The sequence below is a fragment of the Triturus cristatus genome, chromosome 3_2 (assembly GCF_964204655.1).
Source record: "Triturus cristatus chromosome 3_2, aTriCri1.1, whole genome shotgun sequence".
Classification (NCBI taxonomy): Eukaryota; Metazoa; Chordata; class Amphibia; order Caudata; family Salamandridae; genus Triturus; species Triturus cristatus.
The window spans coordinates 535,690,430-535,713,560 of NC_140584.1; the positions used below are offsets into that span (position 1 = coordinate 535,690,430).

General features: G+C 43.1%; 1 protein-coding gene across 2 annotated transcripts in view; it reads right to left on the reverse strand.

Moving 5' to 3' along the window:
* Positions 1–23,131, reverse strand: part of TCP11L1 (t-complex 11 like 1) — a 343,218-nt gene that overhangs the window by 85,650 nt on the left and 234,437 nt on the right. For both annotated transcript variants that reach the window (XM_085648244.1, XM_085648245.1), the window contains exons 5-6: positions 5,279–5,499; positions 1,822–1,958 (exon numbers count right to left, since the gene is read on the reverse strand). In XM_085648244.1, the coding sequence (XP_085504370.1) occupies positions 1,822–1,958; positions 5,279–5,499 (358 nt within the window). The remainder of the gene's footprint in view (positions 1–1,821; positions 1,959–5,278; positions 5,500–23,131) is intronic.

The window sequence follows — 23,131 nt, forward strand, 5'->3', positions numbered from 1 at the left end:
TTTTTGTCCAAAAGGATGGACCCAACTCGTTTGTACTATTCTGTTCATCACGAGGATGGTTATTTAGATCTTCACTTGCAGGGCAAGTACTTCCAGGAATATGTAGAGCACCTTGGGTTACGGGCTTGTTGACAGTCTGAGCTTTGCTAGGTTTTCTCTTCTTCCCAGAGGTCTGTACTTTATTACCATTGCGGCTCCGTTTTGAAAAGAGACCCTGTTCACTATTGGACGGCACCGCCTTGATACTAGTGGTTAACCGAGTTTTAATTTTGTCAAAGCATGTGCCTCCTGTCGCAGCAGTGGTAACTATATCTATACTCTTATCTAATATACCAGCGGAGCGGGGAGGCTCATTGGTCTGGGGTCTTGCTAATTCTGGTAGCCCCTGCACCCCCCCCCCCCCCCCTCCTCTAAGGCAGCCATTGAGGCCATCGAATCTTGGGTATTAGTCCAGAGTAAATCCGGAGAACGAGCTTCAGCTATCCTGCCCATATAAGATCTTTTTTCAAAGGCGATGTCGAGGGATAGTCTTTTTTCGGTTAGCTCAATATCCTTAGCAAGGGCAGAGGACACTCTAATTAAAAAATTATCCAGAGTGCCCATTAACGCTCCTCCTGTTGGCCTTCTATTATCTTTGGCATTATCCCTACAGGTTGGTGGAGAAGCAGTCATGATGTGTGCATAAAGTACTCAACCTAGCGTCGGTAATATGAGCAGACAAAACTTTGATATGAAGTTTCCACACACTGACCTTAAATGTACATTGCACATAGAAGAAACTAAGCCCGTCCCGGCCTTGTCCGGTCTAGAACGGGCTAAAACGTGCCCGCCCTTGGCCCGGGCTTTGCCCGGCACGTCCCGCGAAGCGGGCCTCGGCGTTTGTTAAATGCGCCTGCTGGCGCGGCGTGGAGAGAATGCGCCGCCGCCAAGGCAGCCGAGAATTGAGGTCCCGGAGCGGCAACGCTGCAAGCAGCACTCAATGACTCCTGGCGGTGGCGGCGTAGTCTCCGATATATATTATGCTCGTCCCCCCAGCTCCGCCGGCCTCGGCGTTTGTTAAATGCGCCTCCTGGCGCTGGCGCGGCGTGGAGAGAATACGCCGCCGCTAAGGCAGCCGGGAATTGAGGTCCCGGAGCGGCAACGCTGCAAGCAGCACTCAATGACTCCTGGAGGTGGCGGCGTAGTCTCCGATATATTATGCTCGTCCCCACAAGAGTCACTGTGGCTGACTGTCGCCTCACAATACTGACCATATTCGTTCTGATTTAAGGAAACCGGTCCAAAAAAGAAGATGCATACATCCTCCACTACTCTTACCCTCACCCACATCTAGACAAGCAGACTGAAGGAACCACATTCTCCAGGTACGGATGATTGACTTCAATTTCCATCTACACAACTCTCTGTATTGCCAGATCTCCCAGCCTCTGCATTGCCAGAACAGCTGGAGTTCTTAAAGTCGAGATATTAGGGACGTTTGAAGAAAGCATCTCACTCATACTCTGTATCTTCAACTGCAAAAAAGCAGATGTCTGTGATCTGCTCCATTAGCCATGCCTTCCATCGTTGGTGCCAGATCCTTTTCAGCGGCTACCTAGGACCTAACAGCCATGGACCGAGATGAAATGAAGATGCGTTTGGGCACTATTCAACATCACTATAAACCAACACTGAAACACTACCTCCTTGGAAATAAAGAAAAACATTGTAATGTATTTTAACTCAGACGCCTAATACAGGAGAGAACATCCCAGATCTTCTATAACCATTTAACACATTAATGAAGGTGCTCAAGCAATGTGTTTCTACTTTCAATCTTACTTGGTTGCTTATCGAAAAAGTCCTGAAACTTCTGCCTTTCGTATTCAACAGACTGCTGCATAAGGTGAGGGCGGATGGTACTGACAGCAAAATTGGCCATGTCAATCTTCATGAGATCCAATACTGAGAAAATTTCTCTGGAATATAAAAACAAGAATAGAATGCGTAAATGTTTAATTTAAAAATCTGAGCTGAAGAATTGAGAAAGAAGTTTTACAAGACATACTGAGCACTGGAACAAAATCTAATTTCTCAAAAGTAGTATACTATGTTCATACGACACCCTAAAAATGTAAAAACATACATAAACCCACGCATTTTGTTTGGACTACCCCTCTCATGCTAGAGGCCTATGCGGGTCTTGTCTCGTTACACTCATACTTTCTTACTAACATCACTGGTGGCAAAAGGCAGAGAGTCATTGCAACTAGAAATTACTACTACAATGTGTCTGCCCTATTTGCCACTACTTTTTTTAAAGAAAGTCATCTGATACCCTGCTAGGCAATTCTTTAACAGGTATGTGTTGCATATTATAACCAACGGACTTTAGGGGTTTTATGGGTTTGTATGTGCTGAACTATAACTAAACTTTAAGGAAACTAGAGATAGAGTATGTATGTAGGGAGCTGGATTCTTGTTGCAACCCCCCTACACTTTTTGCCTGGTATTTGATGCAACTTTGACTGAAGTGTACTGGGTTTGTGCTAACCACATCCCCAGTGTCAGTGTTCTTTCCCTAAAAATGTTCAATTGTTACCGCAATTAGCAAAACCTTTAGCATCCTCTGTAAGTCCCTAGTAAATTATACCACTGGCATCTAGGGCCTGAGGTACTAAAGAGGGTCCCTAAAGGCAGCAACACAAATTGTGCCACCCTTACTGACCCCTCACGAAGCATATGCAAGTCTGCCAATGCAGGCTGCGTGTCTTGGTGCAGACAAAAGTGAAAACACAACATGTCACACATCCCCGTCTGCCATGTCCCTTAACACTGCATGCGATATTTGTAAGTCACCCCTACAGCAGGCCTGATAGCCCAAAAGGAGGGTGCTGAATATTACATGTGAGGGCATACCTGCATGAGCAGATATGCCCCTGTGCTGGTCAGTCCCATTACTGCCAGTACAAGTGACCAGTGAAGCCATTTTAGAACACGTGCTGGACACTGGTGAAAAGGAGTTCCCCCGCTACATAATGGCTTCAATGAAAATACAGATTTCTGGTATCAAACGTCTCGTATTGATAAACCCACACCAATTCAAGCAATGGATTTACCAACACATGCACCTAGAGGGCACCTTAGAAGTGCACCCTGAAAACCAACCAGCCTCTGGTATGTTCCCTGACTGATTTCTGCAAGCCTGCCACCGAGACACTGTTCAAGCTGGTCCAGGAAGAGGGTGTAACACCCCCTCCCACAGGAAGACCTGCTGATTAGCCTTCCTAAACCCGCAAACTTCAAAGAGCTGTCACCTTTGAAATGCAAAACTAGCTCCCCTTCACAGGAGAAAAAGCTGACCCGCTTGTCCAGAGTCCCTTTGGCACCTACACAGGTAGTCAAATTAGCTAGTTAGGCAGGCATACCACCCCCAGGGTAGTACCACCCCTAAGCAGGGTAAATTGCTGTGGACATGACTTTTCAGAAGTAGCCATCTTTGCGATAGCATACTTAGGAATTCTAGGACAGGGTTATGCCCACTTCCAAAAGGAAGTGGTCAAATAGGGGCATAGTGATCCCAAGGGCCAGGAGCCCATTGGCTACTATACTACACTCCCCTAACAGCCCTAAAATCAGTATTTAGGGGTGCTCCTGACACCAGAAGAGCAGGCCCTGATGACCTGAAGATAGAAGACAGACGAGAAGAGTCGCATAGCACGAACAGAAGATCCATCAACTGACTTTGTGCCAGCCTTGCCAGACTGCCTGCTGACTTCACCTACTGCATCCAAAGTAGACTTGTCCTGCAGCTGCTGAGTCCCCAAAACCTGGGAGACCTGCCAGCTTTCACCCCGGAATCAAGACCTCCAGAGGGACAGGAGAACTGTCCCCTGCATCCTGTAGGCAGCAAAAAGAAAGAGCGAGAGGACTCTGTCCTGCCAAAACATGCACCGCCCTCCACCACTGCACCCGAGACATTCGAGTCCATGTCGAAGTGGGCCAATGGTGTCAGCATGCTCCCCAAGCCCTCGAGGTACTCAGTCTACTGTGGATAGATTCCTCGCGAACTCCCCGTCATCGCCTGCAGACTCTGTTGGCAGGCCCCCTCAATCCTCGATGTTGCGGGATGGAGAAACGCAACACTCCAAAGACCCTCTGCACCCGGATGTCCCATCCTGAGGAGAAGACCAAAGGTGTTCCCACGTCCCCCAACATCGCAAGAACCAAAGGCACTTGTTGCTTTCACCAGACTGGTCACACAGTCCCCTTATGCAGTCTCTTTCTACCGCGACCGTTCTCAATTGGATTACGCTAGGCATCCAACCCTGTTTTGCAACTCTGCACCATGTGCCACTGATTGTGTTCTGCTGGTGCTGCCTTGCTCACCACTCACCTTACTCCTGGAGAAGGGTCCAATAAGTCACTGACAAGAACCAATAAACCAGATATGATTTTCCTCCCATAGGTTAACATTGCACTGGTGACTTTTTGAACTGAAAAATATTCCTATTTAAAAAAGTACTTGTTTTTAAATTCTTTTTTTTGTAGTTTTATATATCGCAAACTTGACCCGAAGGTATCAGGTCGCTTTACATGGGCACCAATGCGTTACACTAGGACACATTTTCTTTTGTTTTTTGTAGGCTAGGGGAGATTAAGTGATTTGCTCAGAATCACAGGATGTTGAGCGTCATTGCCGAGACTCGAACCTGGTTCCCCAGAATAGAGATCGACCGTTCTAGCCGTTAAGATACATCCTCTCCCCTACTTACCTGAACGATTTTCTTCTGATGCCTGAACATATATAAAGATACTTGCTATTTTTATAAATCGGTGTGGATCTCCTTTTTGAGTTGTGTGTCACATTTATTGACCATTGTGTCTATTTTCAGATGTCTTACACTTCGCTGTGTTAAGCCTGAGCTTGCTCGACCACACTGGCTCCTAATAAAGTGCCTTGAGGTTGCCATAGCAAGCCATCTGTCCACACATAAGGGAACTCCTGGACGTTTTACACTATACATCTCTTTTTGATATATCATAAAAAGAGCCAGCTTCCTACAATGTGTATTTTTTTGTAATCAAGCAAATATGTCAAATAAATTTTCTAATCCATTTAAAGTGTAAATATTCTGTCCCCATAATGGGTGATTTATTTATTTTTAGGTGGGAATAAAAAGATGCTTGTAGTAATTCAAACCCAGACTATCTTAGGGAAAATGTTTCTCACACTAAAAGAAACACAATTTGTGAAAGATAATAATGAATAAAGTAACTTTGTCTTTTAATACAATACCTGAATAGAGGAACTATTTCTTTTATGTCCTTTAGTTTCTTAATGTCCTCATCTCTAGCCGGTGCACAGAGCATTCCCATCATTTCAATAATAAATTTCACAAGTTTAGATATATCCAGCACATTGTTCTCTGCTTGTTGTTTTATCAACTCTAGATCCAGTACTTCATTAATCTGGCTTCTTATTCTAGTGTGACCAGGCAGTAAGAAGGAATTCAGAGTCTGGAAGAAAAATAAGCAAAGGGGACATCGGTCTAGACTCGAACAGCAAAATAAAAAGTGTTCTCTCTTCCAACATAGTCATTCACAATCAGACATGAGCAAGAAATTATTCCTAAACATACATAACAGCCTTTTAGGTTGAGAACAGTACTTAATTTGTAAAACAATTAGTGTCAGGGTACTTGTCAGGAGTCCTTGCAGCTTGCACCACAAATTGTCCCTGCCAGTGCTGCCAATGACGGCATTATCACAACTAACCAACGCACTCATAAAAGTGTGAAAATTCAGACTTTAAATATACATTAAAAATGACTAATGCATGCCACCCACACTTCTCTTATTGCTTTGAGTGGCAGGGATTAGTGATCTTAATGTATATTTAATTATTAAACAACTGTTGCTGTGTGCGTAACAAAATTATACAAACAGAGCTACCGTGTGGCTGGCTGTTATAAGAGCCGGTGTTGACAGTAAAGTGCCAGTGCGGAGCACCAGAAACCACCGGCTCAAATTAGGTATGCCTACCAGACAGTGCAAGATGTCTGGCTGCGAAAAACCTATTGTTAACTTACAGTGGGCTTACAGCCCACACACTGCTTACCATTGGATGGCTTTAGTGTCACTCTCATTTGCTTGCTCCTTATTGGATAGCTTGCCTTTCTCTTCGTGTCCTCCCTAGACCAGAAAAAAGCATTCTGGACCGGTTTCAGGTTATTACCCCTCATCAGCCAGGCTAGCTTGAATCCAGTGGCACAGTGAGTAAGGGACCCACGTCTTAGCATACCCATCCCACCCAGGGAGAAAAGTGATGCGGCAACAAATGATGGACGGCATGCTGAATCAATTAAACATTCACCCCCAGTCAAGAGATCTGGGCCCAAATCCATCATTCTTTTGCTCACTATGGCACCCCAGAATGTACCCAGCCATTTGCAAATCAGTCTTGACCCTGCTCCTCATGGGAAAGGCCCAACCCAAACTGCCAAGCCAGGTCCTCTCTTCCCTGGACAGGAAACAAGCATCCATATTTAATTCTGGACAGCAGGCTACCAAGTAAGAGGCAAATGCCCTATTTGACTATGTACCTAAAAAAATACTCTGAGAAGAAAATATGTACAGGCTGTCAGCATCAGTACCAATGTGCCACAAGAAAGTATGTTACTTTTTTTGTTGCCTGATAGACAAGTGTCATCTAAGGTATACAATACATGGTTTCATTTTGAGCAATTTATAGCTACAAAGAAGTAAGCATCAGAGCAAAAAAGTGAAGCCGCTTTAAAATCAAATCAAAGATTATTTTTACTTGCTTAAAAGTATTCCACACGAAAAAGAGAATTTCCCATTTACTCCCTAAGAAATTAAATTAATGCCATCTTAAAAAAGGGGGAAATAAAATACTCAATTTAAAGAAACGTATGTGGGGCCATAGTCATGTCACGGACCAAAATGTCAGCATTCTTAAAATGAGTTCAGCAGTGCCCATGCTGATAGGAGCCACAAATGCAGAGATAGGAGACAAGGACGTCTGCTGATGTCACAGAGGGGGTACTGAGGTGTGGAGGAGTGGCAGAGGAGGAAAATTGGAGCATTTGGATGGGCAAGGAATGGAGGTGGGACTCGTTTCTCCGGCACTGGTACCCCAGGATGGCTATGATGGGCTAAGGAGCGTGGAGACGACTTTCCTCATCCCCCACCCCTGCTATCACCAGATCCACGAGTCCTGTGGGGGATGCTCCACCCTGACTTCTGCAGGAAACAAGCATTGGCTCGGAAAACACCGATTTTTCATTCAAGATCAACAACACATTAAACTTGTAATTTAAGCATGCTCGCACAAAACAGACTACATAACATTACAACAAATAGCGGGCTTATGGTAGCTCTTTTCTTGCTACGAAAAAACTTCTATCCTATGCGCCTTTTCAATGTTCCCCAAAAAAAGAAAGGTGGAGTGTTTTTTCCGTGGCTTGTCTGACATTTTAGAAAAGAATGTCATTTCATTTAATATGTGTTTTTGTTGGTAAATAGTGCAATCTCAAGTGCCCCAGTTGAATACTCTTTTTGGGGAGGGAGAGTTGCAAAATTCAGACAAAGTCATATTTTAATAGTTCACAGAATCTAATGTATGTTTGGACTAATGCTTGCAGGCTGAAGGTTGTGGAAGTCCAACAGCAGATATGGGTTTTGCAGAAGAGCAGCTGGCAAGGGGATTAACAACTACGTGAGGAAACATGTTAAAGCGGTTGCATTTTGAGTAGTTGGGAATTCAACAGCTGCGTAGCGTCGGAAACAGTAGCCACACGTGACCCTGGAGGTCTTGTTGTGGATGAGAAACGCTCCCAGCCCTCCCGCCACAACGTGTCCCCTATTCAAGCTCTCAGGAGTGTGTGCCGCCGCATAAGTGTACTGCCTTTGTGGCTGCGCAGGTGCGCCATGCAGTGTAGGAATGGCTGTTTGGTGCCGGGGTTGACGGAAAGCACACACAGTGGAGTTTTCATGTCTGCCATGTTGACCATGCCGCATTGAAGAGACTGAAAAAATCCAAAGAGGAGGGGGTGGGGGACGACTCCCCTCAAAAAGACCAGAGACTTCCAAATCTTAAGCTCTGGTCTGTGTAACCTGAAACTTTCCTGCTCTAGGGTCCAGGCACCTCCCAAAAAAATGGCTAAGGGCCTAATTTCGATGATTGTGGGGCCATGACTAGGTGGGCTTTTTTTGACGGTCTACCCTTCCACCTACCTGGTGATCCACCTGCCCGATAAGAATATTGGATCTCTACTGTCCCGCCGACGCTACCTGAACTTCCCTTCCCGGCCTAATGGCGGGATGGGATGCAGGCAGTGGGATTCCAACCAGGATTCCTGCAGTTGGCATTTGGATGTGGGCTGTTCCCAAGGGAATCCCAACTTGAATTCCACCCACTTCGAATTGTCAGAATGGGACGTACAGGGGTGACAACTCACCGTTTTTCAGGGTACATGATGAGTTTCCTTCTCTTCTGGTACAGACCCCCACCCATCCTGCTGCACCTGGATAGCGACGGGCTGGTACTCCGTTTTGACAGAATCAAAGGTAGTGTCCATGGAGTATGCAGCTATACATTGCATGATGTATATATGTTGGTGGGGTACGAAGCAGCATGTACCTAAATTGAGGAATATAATGAGCTGTGTACATGAGAGCTGCCACAGGCGGCACCGAGAAAGAGCGCAGATATTTACTTAAAAAGAAAGTCAATTGATGAAGCAGTACTTGTAATAAAGCTATAGGTATCATTAACTGTTATTGTAATTTGTTTTTGGGACTGGCCGGTGCGCTTCTATTAACGTAGGACTTTAATGGCCAGTGCGCTTCTATTAACGTAACTAAAGTATCACTGCAAGGAGGGCACTGCAGAAATGCTAGGACCACTTGGGTCCGATCCAAGTAGATAGACAAAAGCTAGATAGACAAATGCGGGGACAGCGCAATGGAAAGAAAGTCGGCTCCTGCGTCAGGCCCGGGGGGAGGGAGGTGTGGATGGGCAGTGGACTGGCAAGTGCGCTAGTGGAGTGCTTGACAATGTAAGCAACAAAGGGAGATTCACTCACGCACGGAGAGCAGAGGAAGCGCGGCAGCCATGAAGCGGGCGCCCCACTGAGCTGTAAACAACAAGAGAGTGCGGCAGCCGTAAGGCAAGATCAAGCACGCCTAATGAAGCAGGCGCGCGAAGTTAACAAAACAAACGATTCTCACTGCAATCCTAAAACACGAGCAGGGGCAAGCGATCAAAAAAAAAAAAAAGAGTGCTTACAGAGTATTCTGAATAACAGAAAGAGTAAGAGCACATGTAACAGGGGCTGTCCTCTTGGAAGGTTACAAAAGTCCAAAAAGAGGGACTATTAAGCATATTCACCAAACAAAAGCAGGTTTTTACCAAGGGCAGTAACTGGAACCTTTGAAAAAGATGGTTGGTGCTTCAAGCCCTTACTGTAGATACGGCATGTCTTGAAGAGACAGCGCATGCGCTGCTTAGGGGTGACATAAAAAGAGAAAATGAGTGATGAATCACTAGCCTTAATATGCCCCGGTGTGCTGTGAGAGAGGCAAAGTGGGGCCGGGGCCTGCAAGAGAAATGTGGGGGGAAATGAGCGGAATGTCAGCAGACAAAGGGCACAGATTTCTTAGTTTATGGCACCCCCCCCACTCCAAGGCATAGAAAACTCCCACACAGATTTTGTAGAAAGCGATTGTGATGCTTGGCATGGGCAAGTCTCAAAGAGACATTGTTGATTGCTACAGATAATCACAAATCTGCCAACGGGGCGCACATACAGGGTCAATTTACCTGAAGATCTGTTTGTCCCACACATAGAGTAGAACTGCTAAGTGAAACTAAATGCTGATGAGGGACTATACAAGAGAAACAAGCATTAAACACAGTTGTGGTGGGGGCAAGATGGCGGCTGACTAATACGGCCGTTCTGCTGCTCCCTGACGATGGCCACTGATTAGACGCATTGTAGCGGCAAAAACATGGATAAAGCATGCGGAGTATAGTGCGGAGTTTATTGTATTAACAGAAGTAAATATCAGAAAAATAAAAATTAAATGAACAGTGAACAACCAAACAAAGTGGCGGCCGGGCGAGAATGGATACGGCGTTCTCGTACCTTGGAGTTTGTCCTGGCCCCGCCCTATGTGGAGTAGTGCTCTGCCGGGTAGAGCTGGTGAAGACTCTTTTAGCGTGTCTGGCGGCTTTGGCGTCCGACGGACCCGAGAGGGATCATCGCTCGTGGTGCTCCGATTTTCGCTGGACGTGCTCTGCAGCTATGGCCCTGAAGATTCCTGCTGGGACGGGTGTAAAAGGGAAGACGCGCTCGGGAGCAAACACTGGCGTTTTCCCTAAGGTGGCTACATCTACAGATTTTCATGTTAAGCCAGCGGTAAAAAAGCAAAACTCCATCACGACAAGTGCACAGTCGAAAATAGATGAATAGAAAACCCGGAATGGAGTGCATTTGCCGGCTGAACCTACTGTTCTGGAACTGCTACGAGCAACACAAGGATTGAAGCATACACAGCAGCAGAAGAATTCAGTAGGTGAGCAATACCAGGCAGGGGGTAACATGGATAGAAGGGATGGAGCTGGGGGGGTGGATGGTTTGACTAACTTAGTATTAGATGAAAATTGGATTGAAAATATAATTGTTAGGGTTGTTAATAATGAAACATGTGAATCTAGTTCACATATTCAACCTCCAACACGACCCTGTGCCCCCCCTTGCCTGCAACCTGAGATATGAGCTCCTAATGAGGCAGAGATAATATCGGAACCAGGACTCCAGGCAAATTACTCCACATCAGATTCCACTATTCTCACTAACACCAGTGGAATCGCTATGGCAATGGGAATGGGTAATAAACATGCGACATCTTCTAATCATAGCGAGCAAGATTTCTACTCTCTTTCTGATGGCATTTGGTCAGTATCCGGCTCAGCTTCCGAGTCACTTGAGGATTCCAGCGAAGAAAATTCAGATACAGGGAAAAGAGATATGACGGCTACAACGCGCAAAGCCGTTAGAGAGAGAAATCATCCCATCCCACAGAAAAAAAACCTGAGATGGGACTATCTGGGAGCAGATTTGCTTAATATAAACGCATCGCCATCAGCTAAAGAAGAGACTGTCTCCCTTTCTTCACCACCGACACTGGAAACAGTTATTCAATGCATACTCTCTCACCAGGAAGAGACGCGCCAGGACAGTAAACGTGCTCAGAATACAATGCGAAAGATCCAAGGGGCAATCAGAAAAGTTGCAAAATCATGTGTGGCTATTAATGAACGCCTCATAACACTTGAAGCTCGGACTGAAGCACTGGAAAATGATGTTGCAACTATGCGAACGAACACCTCGACACATGACGCGCAGTTAACTGATATACAATGGAAGCTCGAGGATAATGAAAATAGACAACGTCGAAATAACCTACGTGTCTTAGGTGTGCTGGAGGGAAAGGAAGGGTCAAATACCCGACAGTATATGGTTGACACCCTAGCCAAGGCATTCCCAAACTTGCAGGGATGGAATTGGGATCTGGAAGTTCAAAGAGCCCATCGTGTCCCTTTTAATCTAAAGATGCCCGCAAAGCCTGACGCAAAACCTCGTGCCATACTTGTCTATTTTGGCAATTTTTTACTTAGACAGGCTATTTACGACAAAGCGAAACCATCAACAAAACGCAGTGGTGGAGACTATTTCTTTTTTGTTCAACCGGACTTCTGCCATTTTACGGTAGAGAGACGATGGCGTCTTCGAGGAATGATAAAACCAGTGCAAGATCGAGGGGGACAGACATATTTACTACATCCTGCTCGTCTAAAAATATTAAAAGGCGAACACGTCCGTTTTTTTATCTCAGAAATTAAAGTGAAGGAGTACTTGGAGAAATGGGATGAGAAACCATAGAGTGATTAACTTAAGAGACTTAATTCTAAGCGATCCAGCATTTTTTCTTTTTCCGCTGTGAGACGTCGAAAATCTCTATTTTGCCAGCTAGCTTAAACTTGGAGTCAGGGAGCAGCAACCATCGCAATCAGACTACCAGCAGTCTGAATGCCTTTCTATATGGGAAGGGTGGTCGAGGGGAATGTGGGTGGGTGCATGGGCACAGATATTGGGAGGGTGAGGGAGGGGAGGGGAGGGGTAAGGATTTTGGGTGGAAGGGTTATGGGGAAGGGGAGAAAAGAGGTGAATTTTTTTTTGGAGAGGATATAATAGAAAAGAAACTTGAAATCGCAACTTACCAGAGGCAAGGGCAGCTAAGGCAGAGGAAGCTAAATTGTTTAAATGACTAAGATTATTATTCGCTCAGTCAATGTAGGTGGCCTTAACGATAAATTAAAAACGTGTGAGAGTCGCGGAAATATTAAGAAGCTTAAATCCTGATATAATATGTCAACAAGAGACACATATCCCCTGGGGGAATCGTGATATGCTTGCTGTAGGAGGATATAATCTCATAGCTTGTTCTACACAAACCTCAACTATTAGAGGGACCACAATCCACATGAAAAGCCGTCTTGGATTAGCCACGCGTGCATTCGGAGATATAGCAGGGAGATGGGCTATGGCGCAACTTCCTATGGGATTCACAGTCTGTACAATATATGGATCAAATGCAGATGACCCACAAATTTTCAATAATATAGAAGCTGAGGCAGCATCATGGCCGGGCCCGTTTATATTCTGTGGGGACCTAAACATCCATTATGAGAAGGGGTGTGGTGATACTCAGAAATATTGGGGGAAAAAACCCCACGTACATCAAGCACTTTCGACTCTTCAAACTAGCTATGATTTGTGAGATGTTTGGGGGGTGAAACATCCAATAGATCCTGGCTATACATACTACTCAAATCCCCATAAAAAAATTTCTAGGCTTGATTATTTTCTGGTGTCATCTTGTTTGATCCCAAATGTAGACATTAAAAAACTACCCGAACTATTTTCAGATCACAATCCTCTGACTATGGAATTGATGCTATCAAAGGTAGATCATCCACAAGCAAAATGGACATTTGATAGATCACTATTACTCGATGTTTATATTGAATATATTAAGGAGTGGGTTTTAGAATACTATGCGATTAACCAATATAGCTCTTCTCGAAATATAGTCTGGGATAGTTTTAAAGCTGGTCTTCGTGGGGAAACTATCAGTTTTGTTGGAAAAACTAGAAAACAAGAAAAGAAGGAAATTAACACGCTTATAATCAAACTAGGAGAACTGGAAAAAGAATATACAGAAGTAGTCAAACAGAATCAAGATGATGAAGAAATAGTATTACGTCAAAGGATAGCAATTATCAAAAGTGAAATAAATAATCACTATACTAGGAAGGCGGCTGCTATTTACCAAGCACATAAATCTGAGGGGTATGAATATGGTGAGACCATTGGTAAAGTTCTTGCTCTACAAACCAAGCAGAAGATAGCTAAGAATAACATCATGGAAATTAAGGGATCGGATAGTGTAGTATATACAGAAAAGAAGAGAATTATTAAAGTCTTTGAGAAATTTTATGAAGATTTATATCAACAAGGCAATATTGATCCCATGTCGGCTAATGACACTGAACGTATTTTTGGTAATCAACGAAGGCTCAGTGAAGAAATGCGACAAGAATTAAACAAGGAAATAACTAAGGAAGAGGTTCTCTCCGCCATGCAATCTATGGCTTCAGGGAAGGCAGCAGGCCCAGATAGCATTCCACTGGAACTATACAAGATAATTCAAGCAGAAATAGCTCCTATATTGTTAGATCTATTTTTGGGATACAATATAATGGGATACCGCCGGAGTCTTGGCAAAGAGCGGATATTGTGGGTTTTTTAAAAAAAAGGGAAACCGGCTGATAATCCTGCTTCATATAGACCTATATCCCTTATGAACACTGATACAAAATTGTATTCCAAAATTTTAGCCACCAGAATAGGGAGGATCATAGCTGATCTTGTCTCCCCATGGCAACAAGGTTTTATACCAACAAGAGGTACAACAGACCATATTCGACGCGTTATAGCCTTATTAGATATTACAGAGACAACTGGAGAGAAGATGGCTATGATCCTCCTGGACGCGGAGAAGGCGTTTGACCAGGTGGCAAGGCAATATTTATGGACAACAATGACACAGAGAGGCTTTGGGCCTGGTATTTTAACAGCTGTACAAGCAATGTACTATCGGCCATACGCTAGATTAAATATAATGGGGCAAGAATCAACCTCAATAAAGATTGCAAGGGGGACGAGACAGGGGTGCCCCTGCTCTCCGATACTGTTTGCCCTATATATAGACATCTTTATAGAGCAAATTCTTCAAGATCGGACTATTATCCCGATTAAGTGTAACGGCCATGAGACAAAAATACTCGCTTATGCCGATGACCTGGCAATAGTAACAAAGGACCCAGAGAAAACAATCGAACAAATTCAGAAACTGGCTGATGAATACGGTCGGAAATCAGGATATCTGCTAAATGCAGGGAAAACTCAGATTCTATGTAACACCAAAACTCTATGTAGTGATTCTCGAAGATCCACCGAGGTAACTTATCTAGGTATTAAGATCACTAATAATATTGAAAATATATGGAAGATAAATATAATGCCAATAATTAGTAAGATAAGTGAAGATCTTCAACGACTAGATAGACTACACTTGTCACTCATAGGACGATGTAATATTTTGAAAATGATTATGTTTCCTAAAATCTTATATATGTTTAGATCTATTCCTGTGGAAATTGAGGATTATTTTCTAAAAAAGATAGATAGCACTTTTAGTAGCTTTGCCTGGAAATATTCCAAAGTCCGACGATATTTCAAATTTCTAACATTGCCATACGATCGAGGAGGATGGTCAGCTCCTAATATTCGGTACTATTATTATGCATGTTTTTTACAACAGATACCTGTCTTAGTTTTACCAGGTATAGGAAACAGACTATGCAATACAGCTGGGAATCTTCCCACAATATATGAATTAGTCATGGGAATCAATGCTCAAGGGGTGCTTCTCCGACAAATTGAGCCAAGTTACTATAAAAAAACAAAATTTAAGATTATGATAACAATTTGGAAACTTTGGAAAAAGGTGATGACCCTTATGAACATCCCTATATACAATAGATAAAAAGCATTATGGCGATCCTCCCTTTTTCCGTCATCAATGTATGATAAGTTAGCTATCCACTTGGAAGAAAAGGGAATTCTGAGGGTGGGAGACCTCTATTCGAATGAACAAAAATTATCGTTTTTAGAGCTTCAGCAAAAATATGATATATCAGATAGAACATATTTTAAATTCAGACAGTTTACGAGCTATCTGAATAAAATAAAGCAAAAGGGATTATCTTTGCAAAGGAATGTTTAATAGAAGTTATCTCACAGTCTCAGACTAGAATTAAAAACATATATAAAATTCTAATAGATACATCTCCGGATGATCTGGAGGTGGTAGAAACCAAATGGGCCTTAAAGACAGGAGATCGCGATACTGATATATATCGCTCCCTGCTATCCAATACTATATTTCTTGCTACAAACTTAAAAGTCCAATATGATCTTTATTTTACTCCGGAGAAATTACATTGATGGGGGAAAAGGGAGGACGATACATGTCCCAGGTGTGATCAAGGACCTGCAGATACGATCCACATGTTCTATAGCTGTGTGAAATTAGATCTACTAATAAAACAAATAGAAATGTTCTTGACATCAGCTGTAGAGAACCCTATTAAAATATCTATAACATTAATGTTATTAGGGTGTGGTGAGAAGATACAATGCGGTTACAGCAACAGCAAATTTGTTTTTGTTGCTGTTGCTGTAATAAGACTTCTCGTTGCTACCTACTGGAAAGATCCAGATCCTCCTCGATTTCAAGCATGGATTAATCGATTGTTGGCTATATATCATCTTGAGAAGTCTTTATATAAATGTAAAGGTCGAGGCGCTCGCAAACGAGGTAGAGAAATCTGGGTTCCGCTAGAAAAATGGATTATTAGACAAACCAGGGGATAAGAGAAAAAAAGATGTAAAGGTCTTTAGATCACGAGATTGGCTGGTAGAAGATGTATGTAAAAAGGCAATTTTTTTTAGATTTGGCTATTGATGTTTGTCTATGTATTTCTTCTTTTCATTTTATGTTTCTATAATGTAAGTATATTTGAAAAATGGAGCCATAAGCTCTCGCCTAAATGGATGCACAAGGTTAAGTCATGTATGAAATAGTATGAATTTTTCATTTTGTATGTCCTCTCCAAATAATAAAAAAAATTTAAAAAAAGAGAAGCAAGCATGGGAGACAGTGCTCAGGGCAAAAACAGATAAAAGGGACCACCTAGTCTATGCCATCCAAGAAACAAGATTGAATGAAGATTGAATGATTAATTGTATGAGTGCTAAAGCACAAAAAGCAGTTACTTCCAGAAGGAAGTGTCCCAGTGCTGGATTAGAAAGATCTAAAACATGTGAGACTGAGAATATATAAAGGATTTTTGGGGCACTCCGGGTGTGAAAACGCTGTATGGAGAGTGGGTGAAGAGGAATGTTTTCAGCTGGCATCTATAAATGGATAGTTCGCTCTTAAAGACAGAGGTAAGTTATTCCATGCTCTCTCTGTGATAAGTGCAAGGAAACGCCCTTCCATTCTTAATGTCCTGAAGGTAAGCACTCGGCTTGCAAATTGTGATAAAGGAGGGCGGGCTGGCAAATAGTGACCCATATAAGTGGTAAGGTTGTTGTTATAGATGGTCTTGTGGCTAAGACATGATGCCTTGAACAGGCATCTCTTATACATTAGGAGCCAGTGAACTTTATTGAGTTCAATGGTTAAAGCGGCATTTTTCTTCAGTCTCAAAACCAGTCTGGCCGCAGTATTTTGTAAAACCTGCATTTTATGTGTAAGAATTTTTAGTACACCTACCAGTAGTGATTTGCATTAGTCAATTTTTGCAAGAACCAGCGCTTGAAACAGATCCTTCCCTGTAGATGTAGAGATGAACGGGAAAAAAGTCTTGGGAAACTGGTCGAGGAAAGACTAATGATCTGTTTAGCAAAATACAGATGGGACTCAACAAAAATTCCCAAAATACGACCATGATGAACTGGTGATGGTGCCTTATCCAGTTCTTCTGGCCACCAATCAAATGGCCAGTTACACTTGAGAGGAAAGATTACAAATTCCATCTTATTTCCATTAAGCACAAGGGAATTTGTGTTGATCCATTTAGAGACTATGTATTATTGTTTTAAGTTTGCTCTAGTCACGTATGGATTCTTGATCAGCCTAATAATTTGAGTATCATACACAGAGGTGTGAAAAGAGATCCCGAAGGACTCTATCAGACTGGCCAAGAGAGCTAATTACACGGTAAAGAGTGTTGGGCTAAGAACTGAGGAACCTAAGTTACAAAAGGCTTAGGAACAGATCTATATTTTCCCAGGACCACAATCTGTGTTCAGCCATGTAGGAAAGACATTGAACCAAGACAAGACTGTCCCAGAAATCCCTACTGCTTCCAGATGCTGAAGTAAAATGGAGTGAGAAATGATATTAAAGCAGCAGACATGTCTACTTTTACTTAGCTACCCCATTTTCATCCAGTATTCTCCAGATTTCTTCAGTTGCTCTAGCCATTGTTACTATTGATGTCAAGGTTTACAATTATAAATGTGTGCATAAAAACAAAATCGAATCACTGTTGTTGAAAATCACCCGAGATGACATCTCCATCACACCTGAGACAGAAATTCGTGGCCAGGCAGGTCCTACGACCTAGGCCTGAGGCAACTGATTGACAGATGACAGGTGGGGCGTTACGTAATGAGCAGAACAAACGCGCAAACAGGAAAAACCCCCAGAGATAGGCACCTACACCACAATGGTCCGGGGAGATTGGCCTCAATAAACGCACATGGCTGGAGGGGCACATGTTCTCAAAAGACCATAAAGTTAGATGCTACATGAAGTTAGGTACACTCAGCCAATCAGGACACAGCACATGCAGTGATCATGCGCTCCCCATGCTGAACATTTGGACACGTTACCCGCTGCCCTCATTGTGGCCATCAAGGTCGAGACCCACCTGCATTTGTCATCAATTGGGAGTAATTTATGGCTCCATGACTGGGACCACATTCCTTTCCGGAAACAGATATATAAATTGCTTACGATGCTACAAGAAATGTATATAAAGACGCTCAAAACAAACGTACCTTGAGTCAGTCCTCAGACGCGTTTCTGTATGCTGTACCTCTACCCGCAGTGCTTAATTAAACTTACAGTTCAAGTTTTGCAAAACGTCTCTTGTTTTTGCAAGGTAAATTCTTATTCGAGCAACACCGGAATGGTCTGGGTAGAGAGACCTTTGTGAAAAGCTGACTGAGCATAATGTAGTATATTGTATTCTTTCAGGTAGTAAATGTTTATATACTACAATCTATCATCTTGGCGAAAGGAAAATTGGTTAAAAATTAGCTGGGTCTTCCAAGGAGAGTTTCTTAAGTAAAGGGGACACGGTTGCTGCTTCCGATTCTCAGGAACTAATTCAGAAAAAAAGAGGAATTGCATGTTTGTACAATGTACGGTAAAACCATTGATGCAATTTTAAGTTGCTGGACTGTCCAGACATCAGAAAGTGAAGAAGAAAAGATTTCATCATAATTGTTTTGAGCTACAGGTTCTAAGAATAATGTTAATGTGGACCATAAAACCTCCTAGGAAAACTCGAATGGGACTATTTTATCACCCATCAGCTGTGAGATTCTTGTGACTAGGATCTTATTGTGAACGAAAGAGGAAATATCATCACATAAAGTCTGTAATGGCTTCAGGGAATTGCTATTTACTTCTGGGCAAGAAAGACTCTTGTACCTTCCAAAGACTTCCCTTTAAGGTTTTTTTAACCTACAATCTGCTTCTGGTTGAAAAGAACCTTAAGCTACGTAGATAAGAGGGACGAGTATAAGCGTTTAGTTTACAGTTCATAATCCTTTCTCTAATTCTTCCCTGATTTCTTGCATAACCTTTTAAGTTTGTTAAGATGCTCGTTAAACCAGTGTGAAGTAGGTTTATTACGCCTGGGCCTGAATATTTTCAACAGGATAGTTTGGTCACGCGAAGGGGAGATCCATTTCTCAAAAACATTGATATTGAGAATATGGTCATTATCTGTAAGAGTAGGTCTATCAAAGATTAATGCCTTTTCCCATGCTAAGAGAATGAACAATGTCCAAGGTCGGCAAAGGTCAGGTTCAACGTTCCAAATGTTTAATGCAATATCCTGGGGAAGTTGCAAGGGCTATCTCTGAAACAAAGTCATATTGTAAATATATATGAGTGATGAAAAAAATTGAGGGTTAAATCAATGATCAATTCAAATACATTTATGTGACGTTTGCCAATGATCTAACATTTATTAAGCACAATTAATGAGAGAATGCAGAATTTTTGACCTGTTAGTTGTTATGACAAAGCCTCTATCCAGTGTCACACCACAATCGGGGTGCAATATTAGATTAAGCTCTCAGTTCAGTAAAGTCCTAGAAAAGAGTCTGGGACCTCCTAGCAAACCTGGTACTGCCATCTTGGATTCCTTGAGGTCACTTAACGCAATTCTGCCCACGCCTCGCGGAAACCGTAGCCCGGATTCCGCTGTGCAGAGGGGCGCTTTCCTCACTGGATTAAAGCTGCTGTTGGGGAAAAACAGGGGCAGAGGGCTGCGAGCAAGTGGGCTGTGACTCCACTCTCTAGGTGTCCCAGGCACCCACGCCCGCTCCATCTGGGCTGCTCTCCCTCTTCATCCCAGACTTCTCATTTTAAACTGTTTGATTGTAAGTTATAGTACTACTATTCATTTAGTTGTTTCCCAGAACCCATATGATGTCTTTGCGTTCAGGGAAGGGTAGACAGGTTACCGTAAAAACGAACAATGGGAAAGCCACTGGAACCTTAGACGATTTCATAACTCGGGCAACTGTTATCCTGGAAAAAGAAATAATCCTTACCGAAAAGCGCTTGTCCTTAGATCTAATAACAGGCAAACGCTCATCCCTGGGAGATATTGCCTTTAAAATCACACCCAATAAGGCACCCACTCCCGAGAAGAATGCTGATAGTGCAGATAGCAACCTAGAGGCTAGTCCAAACCTAGTGGCACTCTCTGACTCTCTGACAATTATGATAGCAGACCCAGGGGATTCCCAAATTGAAGCATCCACATCTACTCTTATACCTATTTCATCAGGTACTATGGGGGATAATGCCTTAGACGGCAATTTGAGCAGCAATGGGCCCATCCATATACAAGATCAAGTAGTAGACTGTGAGCGGGAATCAAACAATCTGAACAAACGTAAAAGAGGGGGAAACCATAGAAAAGGAACTAGAACTAAGTCAGCGAAGCCAACGCCATCTAAAGTCCCGACAAATCTAACCAAACAAAAGGGCACTCACCCAGCTGACGCGGGACAGAAAATCTTCTCATTCAACACTAATAATAATGATCGTCTCTTGGGGGTAATTGAGAAATCGGTTCAGATGCTTTTGTTGCCTGTTTTAGAGAAAATTCAAATTGTTAATCTAAAACTAGACCAACTGGAACACCTTATCTCTCTTAATGCTGACTCCCTTGAAACTCTAGTAATTAAAAACAAATTACCCGAGGCGGGGGGTACTAATAACTATAATAAAAACAGTATCGCCAATAATAGTAATTTAAAGAAAGGGGAAGTAAATAAAAATGCCAGCAAACCACCCGAAACACTTATACCTGCTGACCCTAAGGCAGCATCGGTCCCCTTAGCACGAACAAAATCTGTTCCTTTAGCTCGTACCAAACCTGCAGTGGTGGGCATTGTGGGGCCCCCTAATCAAAATATGGGTAGCACAGCACTAACATCAGAAGTTCTTACTTCCAAACAGGGAACCACCCAAGGGTCAAAACAAACATCTTTGCAGGGGCCTGCAGGAAATAATGATAACGAGAGAGCACTTAAAAGGAAACCACCACCTGTAAATTTGCCCCCAGATTCAGCTCCTTTTATGGCAATACTCACAGGAGTACCCCCAGTTTTGTTCAACAAAATGGAATCGAACCAGGAATTAAAAAACAAAGTAATATACTGGCTCAATAACAACAGACCACTCCCTCCTGAATCTAAAACAAAAATACTTAGCGTACGCAGAGTTCCCTGGGTGGGCCCAAGTGATAAGGACCTAGAGGGGGACTGTATTCTGATCAACTTCAGTGATACTTGGGTAAAAAATATCATCTGCGGTAAACCAAGATTTGCTAGAGCTGGGGATATTCAATGTATAGGTCTAGAATATTTTTATCCAAATTTGCATCTTCCTCCCGCGACTTTGCTTTATAAAAACACTGGGCAGACATCAAACAGTGAAACACACCATGGGTGGGACCGGAGAAATAGAGCCGATTGGCCAATCCAAAACAACTGGGGCCCCCGACAACAGTGCGACGGTTTCTTTAGGGGATCAATTTATAACAATAACAACCCCTTGCAAACCCGGCATAATGATCTGAGACCACGATTCCAAGGGGAAGACTATCTAGGACGGTTTCCTAGTAATATCCCCCTAAGAAACCGCTTTGATGCACTTGCAGGGTTGGAAGAGATAGACTGACTATCATTGAGTTCTCCCGGCGACACAAATGCTCTGATATCAGGAGAGCCGAGCCAGAGGGAGAAGGGAGAAAACTGTGTTGATAATTCACGGGAAAATGTTTCTGTTGGTGATGATTGTACATCCAACCCCCAAGTTCCTGAGGCTGGCCACACTAAAGAAAGCGAATCAAGTCCAATCATCTTAAGGCATAATCCGGAAGCACTAACTGAATTAGGTAGACAAAATCAAAGTGCTGTAAGGATGCGCCTTATCTCCTGGAATATCGCTGGGCTCGCCTCAAGATTGGAGGACGAGGCATGGCTAGATTTTGTGGGTGACTATGACATCCTGTGCTTTCAGGAAACTTGGAGCCGATCCACTCAGAACATCGAGGGCTATCAAGCTTTTAATACCCTTGCGATACCCTCACAAGCGGGTAGGGCAAAAGGGGGCCTAATGATGGCAACATCCTTAAAACTATGTAAACTTGTAATTTCTAAGATAGTTGATTCCCCATGGTTTCAAGTGTTAATGTTGGTTAATTTGTTTCCTGAACCATTGCTGCTGATTAATTGGTATTACAACATCTTTGACAACAAAGAGACAAGCGTAATGTTGAATTTGGAGGAGGCCATAGCCAGGGCACGCCTCGCGCAACCCCTACTATTTGTCATTTGGGTGGGAGATTTTAACTGCTCATTATGCACCTACGGGGACTCGAAGGCGTGTGGTTTAAGTGACTCCCATGACCAACCCCTGTTACACTTCAAACATACACCACAGGGGGACGCTCTAAACAACATCATTATCTTAAATGATCTATGTATAGTGGAACCCTGGGTTGGTCCAAATTCTGCTCCAATACCGACGTTTCAGGGAAGTAGAGGTATGATGAGTTTTATTGATTTTGTAATTGTCTCTAGTGGACACCTCCATCATGTTGACAAGCTGGAAGTAATCGCTAATGCTGCCAGTGATCACAATCCTCTAAATGTATCCTTGCTTTGTCCCGTTAAACCCAAACACTCTGTCTGGGAGCAACCTGTAAAGTATAGTAGGAACAAAGGTATTACACTTAAATGGGGCAAAATAGACGCGGTAGGTCTTGAGGCTGAGATCCTAAATAGATATAGCTCTGAGTTCGAGGCATGTTTAACACCTACAACCACACCTGAAAAGGTTATAGGGAATTTTGAATCTTTATGTGGGTATGTAGCCGAACGCCTCACAAAACCAATTGGTAAAAGCAAAATGCTTGGTCCTAGATGGTTTGACGCCGCATGTTCGGCAACACACAGATCCTTGAGAGCGGCATTAAAACAAAAACCCAGGGACACAGAAGTGGTTAGAGCATCTAGACTGGCATACAAAGAAGCCATAAGAACAAGGAAGCTGGACCTAAAAAACCAAGCTTGGGAAGATTTAGAGAAGGCCTCGGAATTGAAGGACAGCA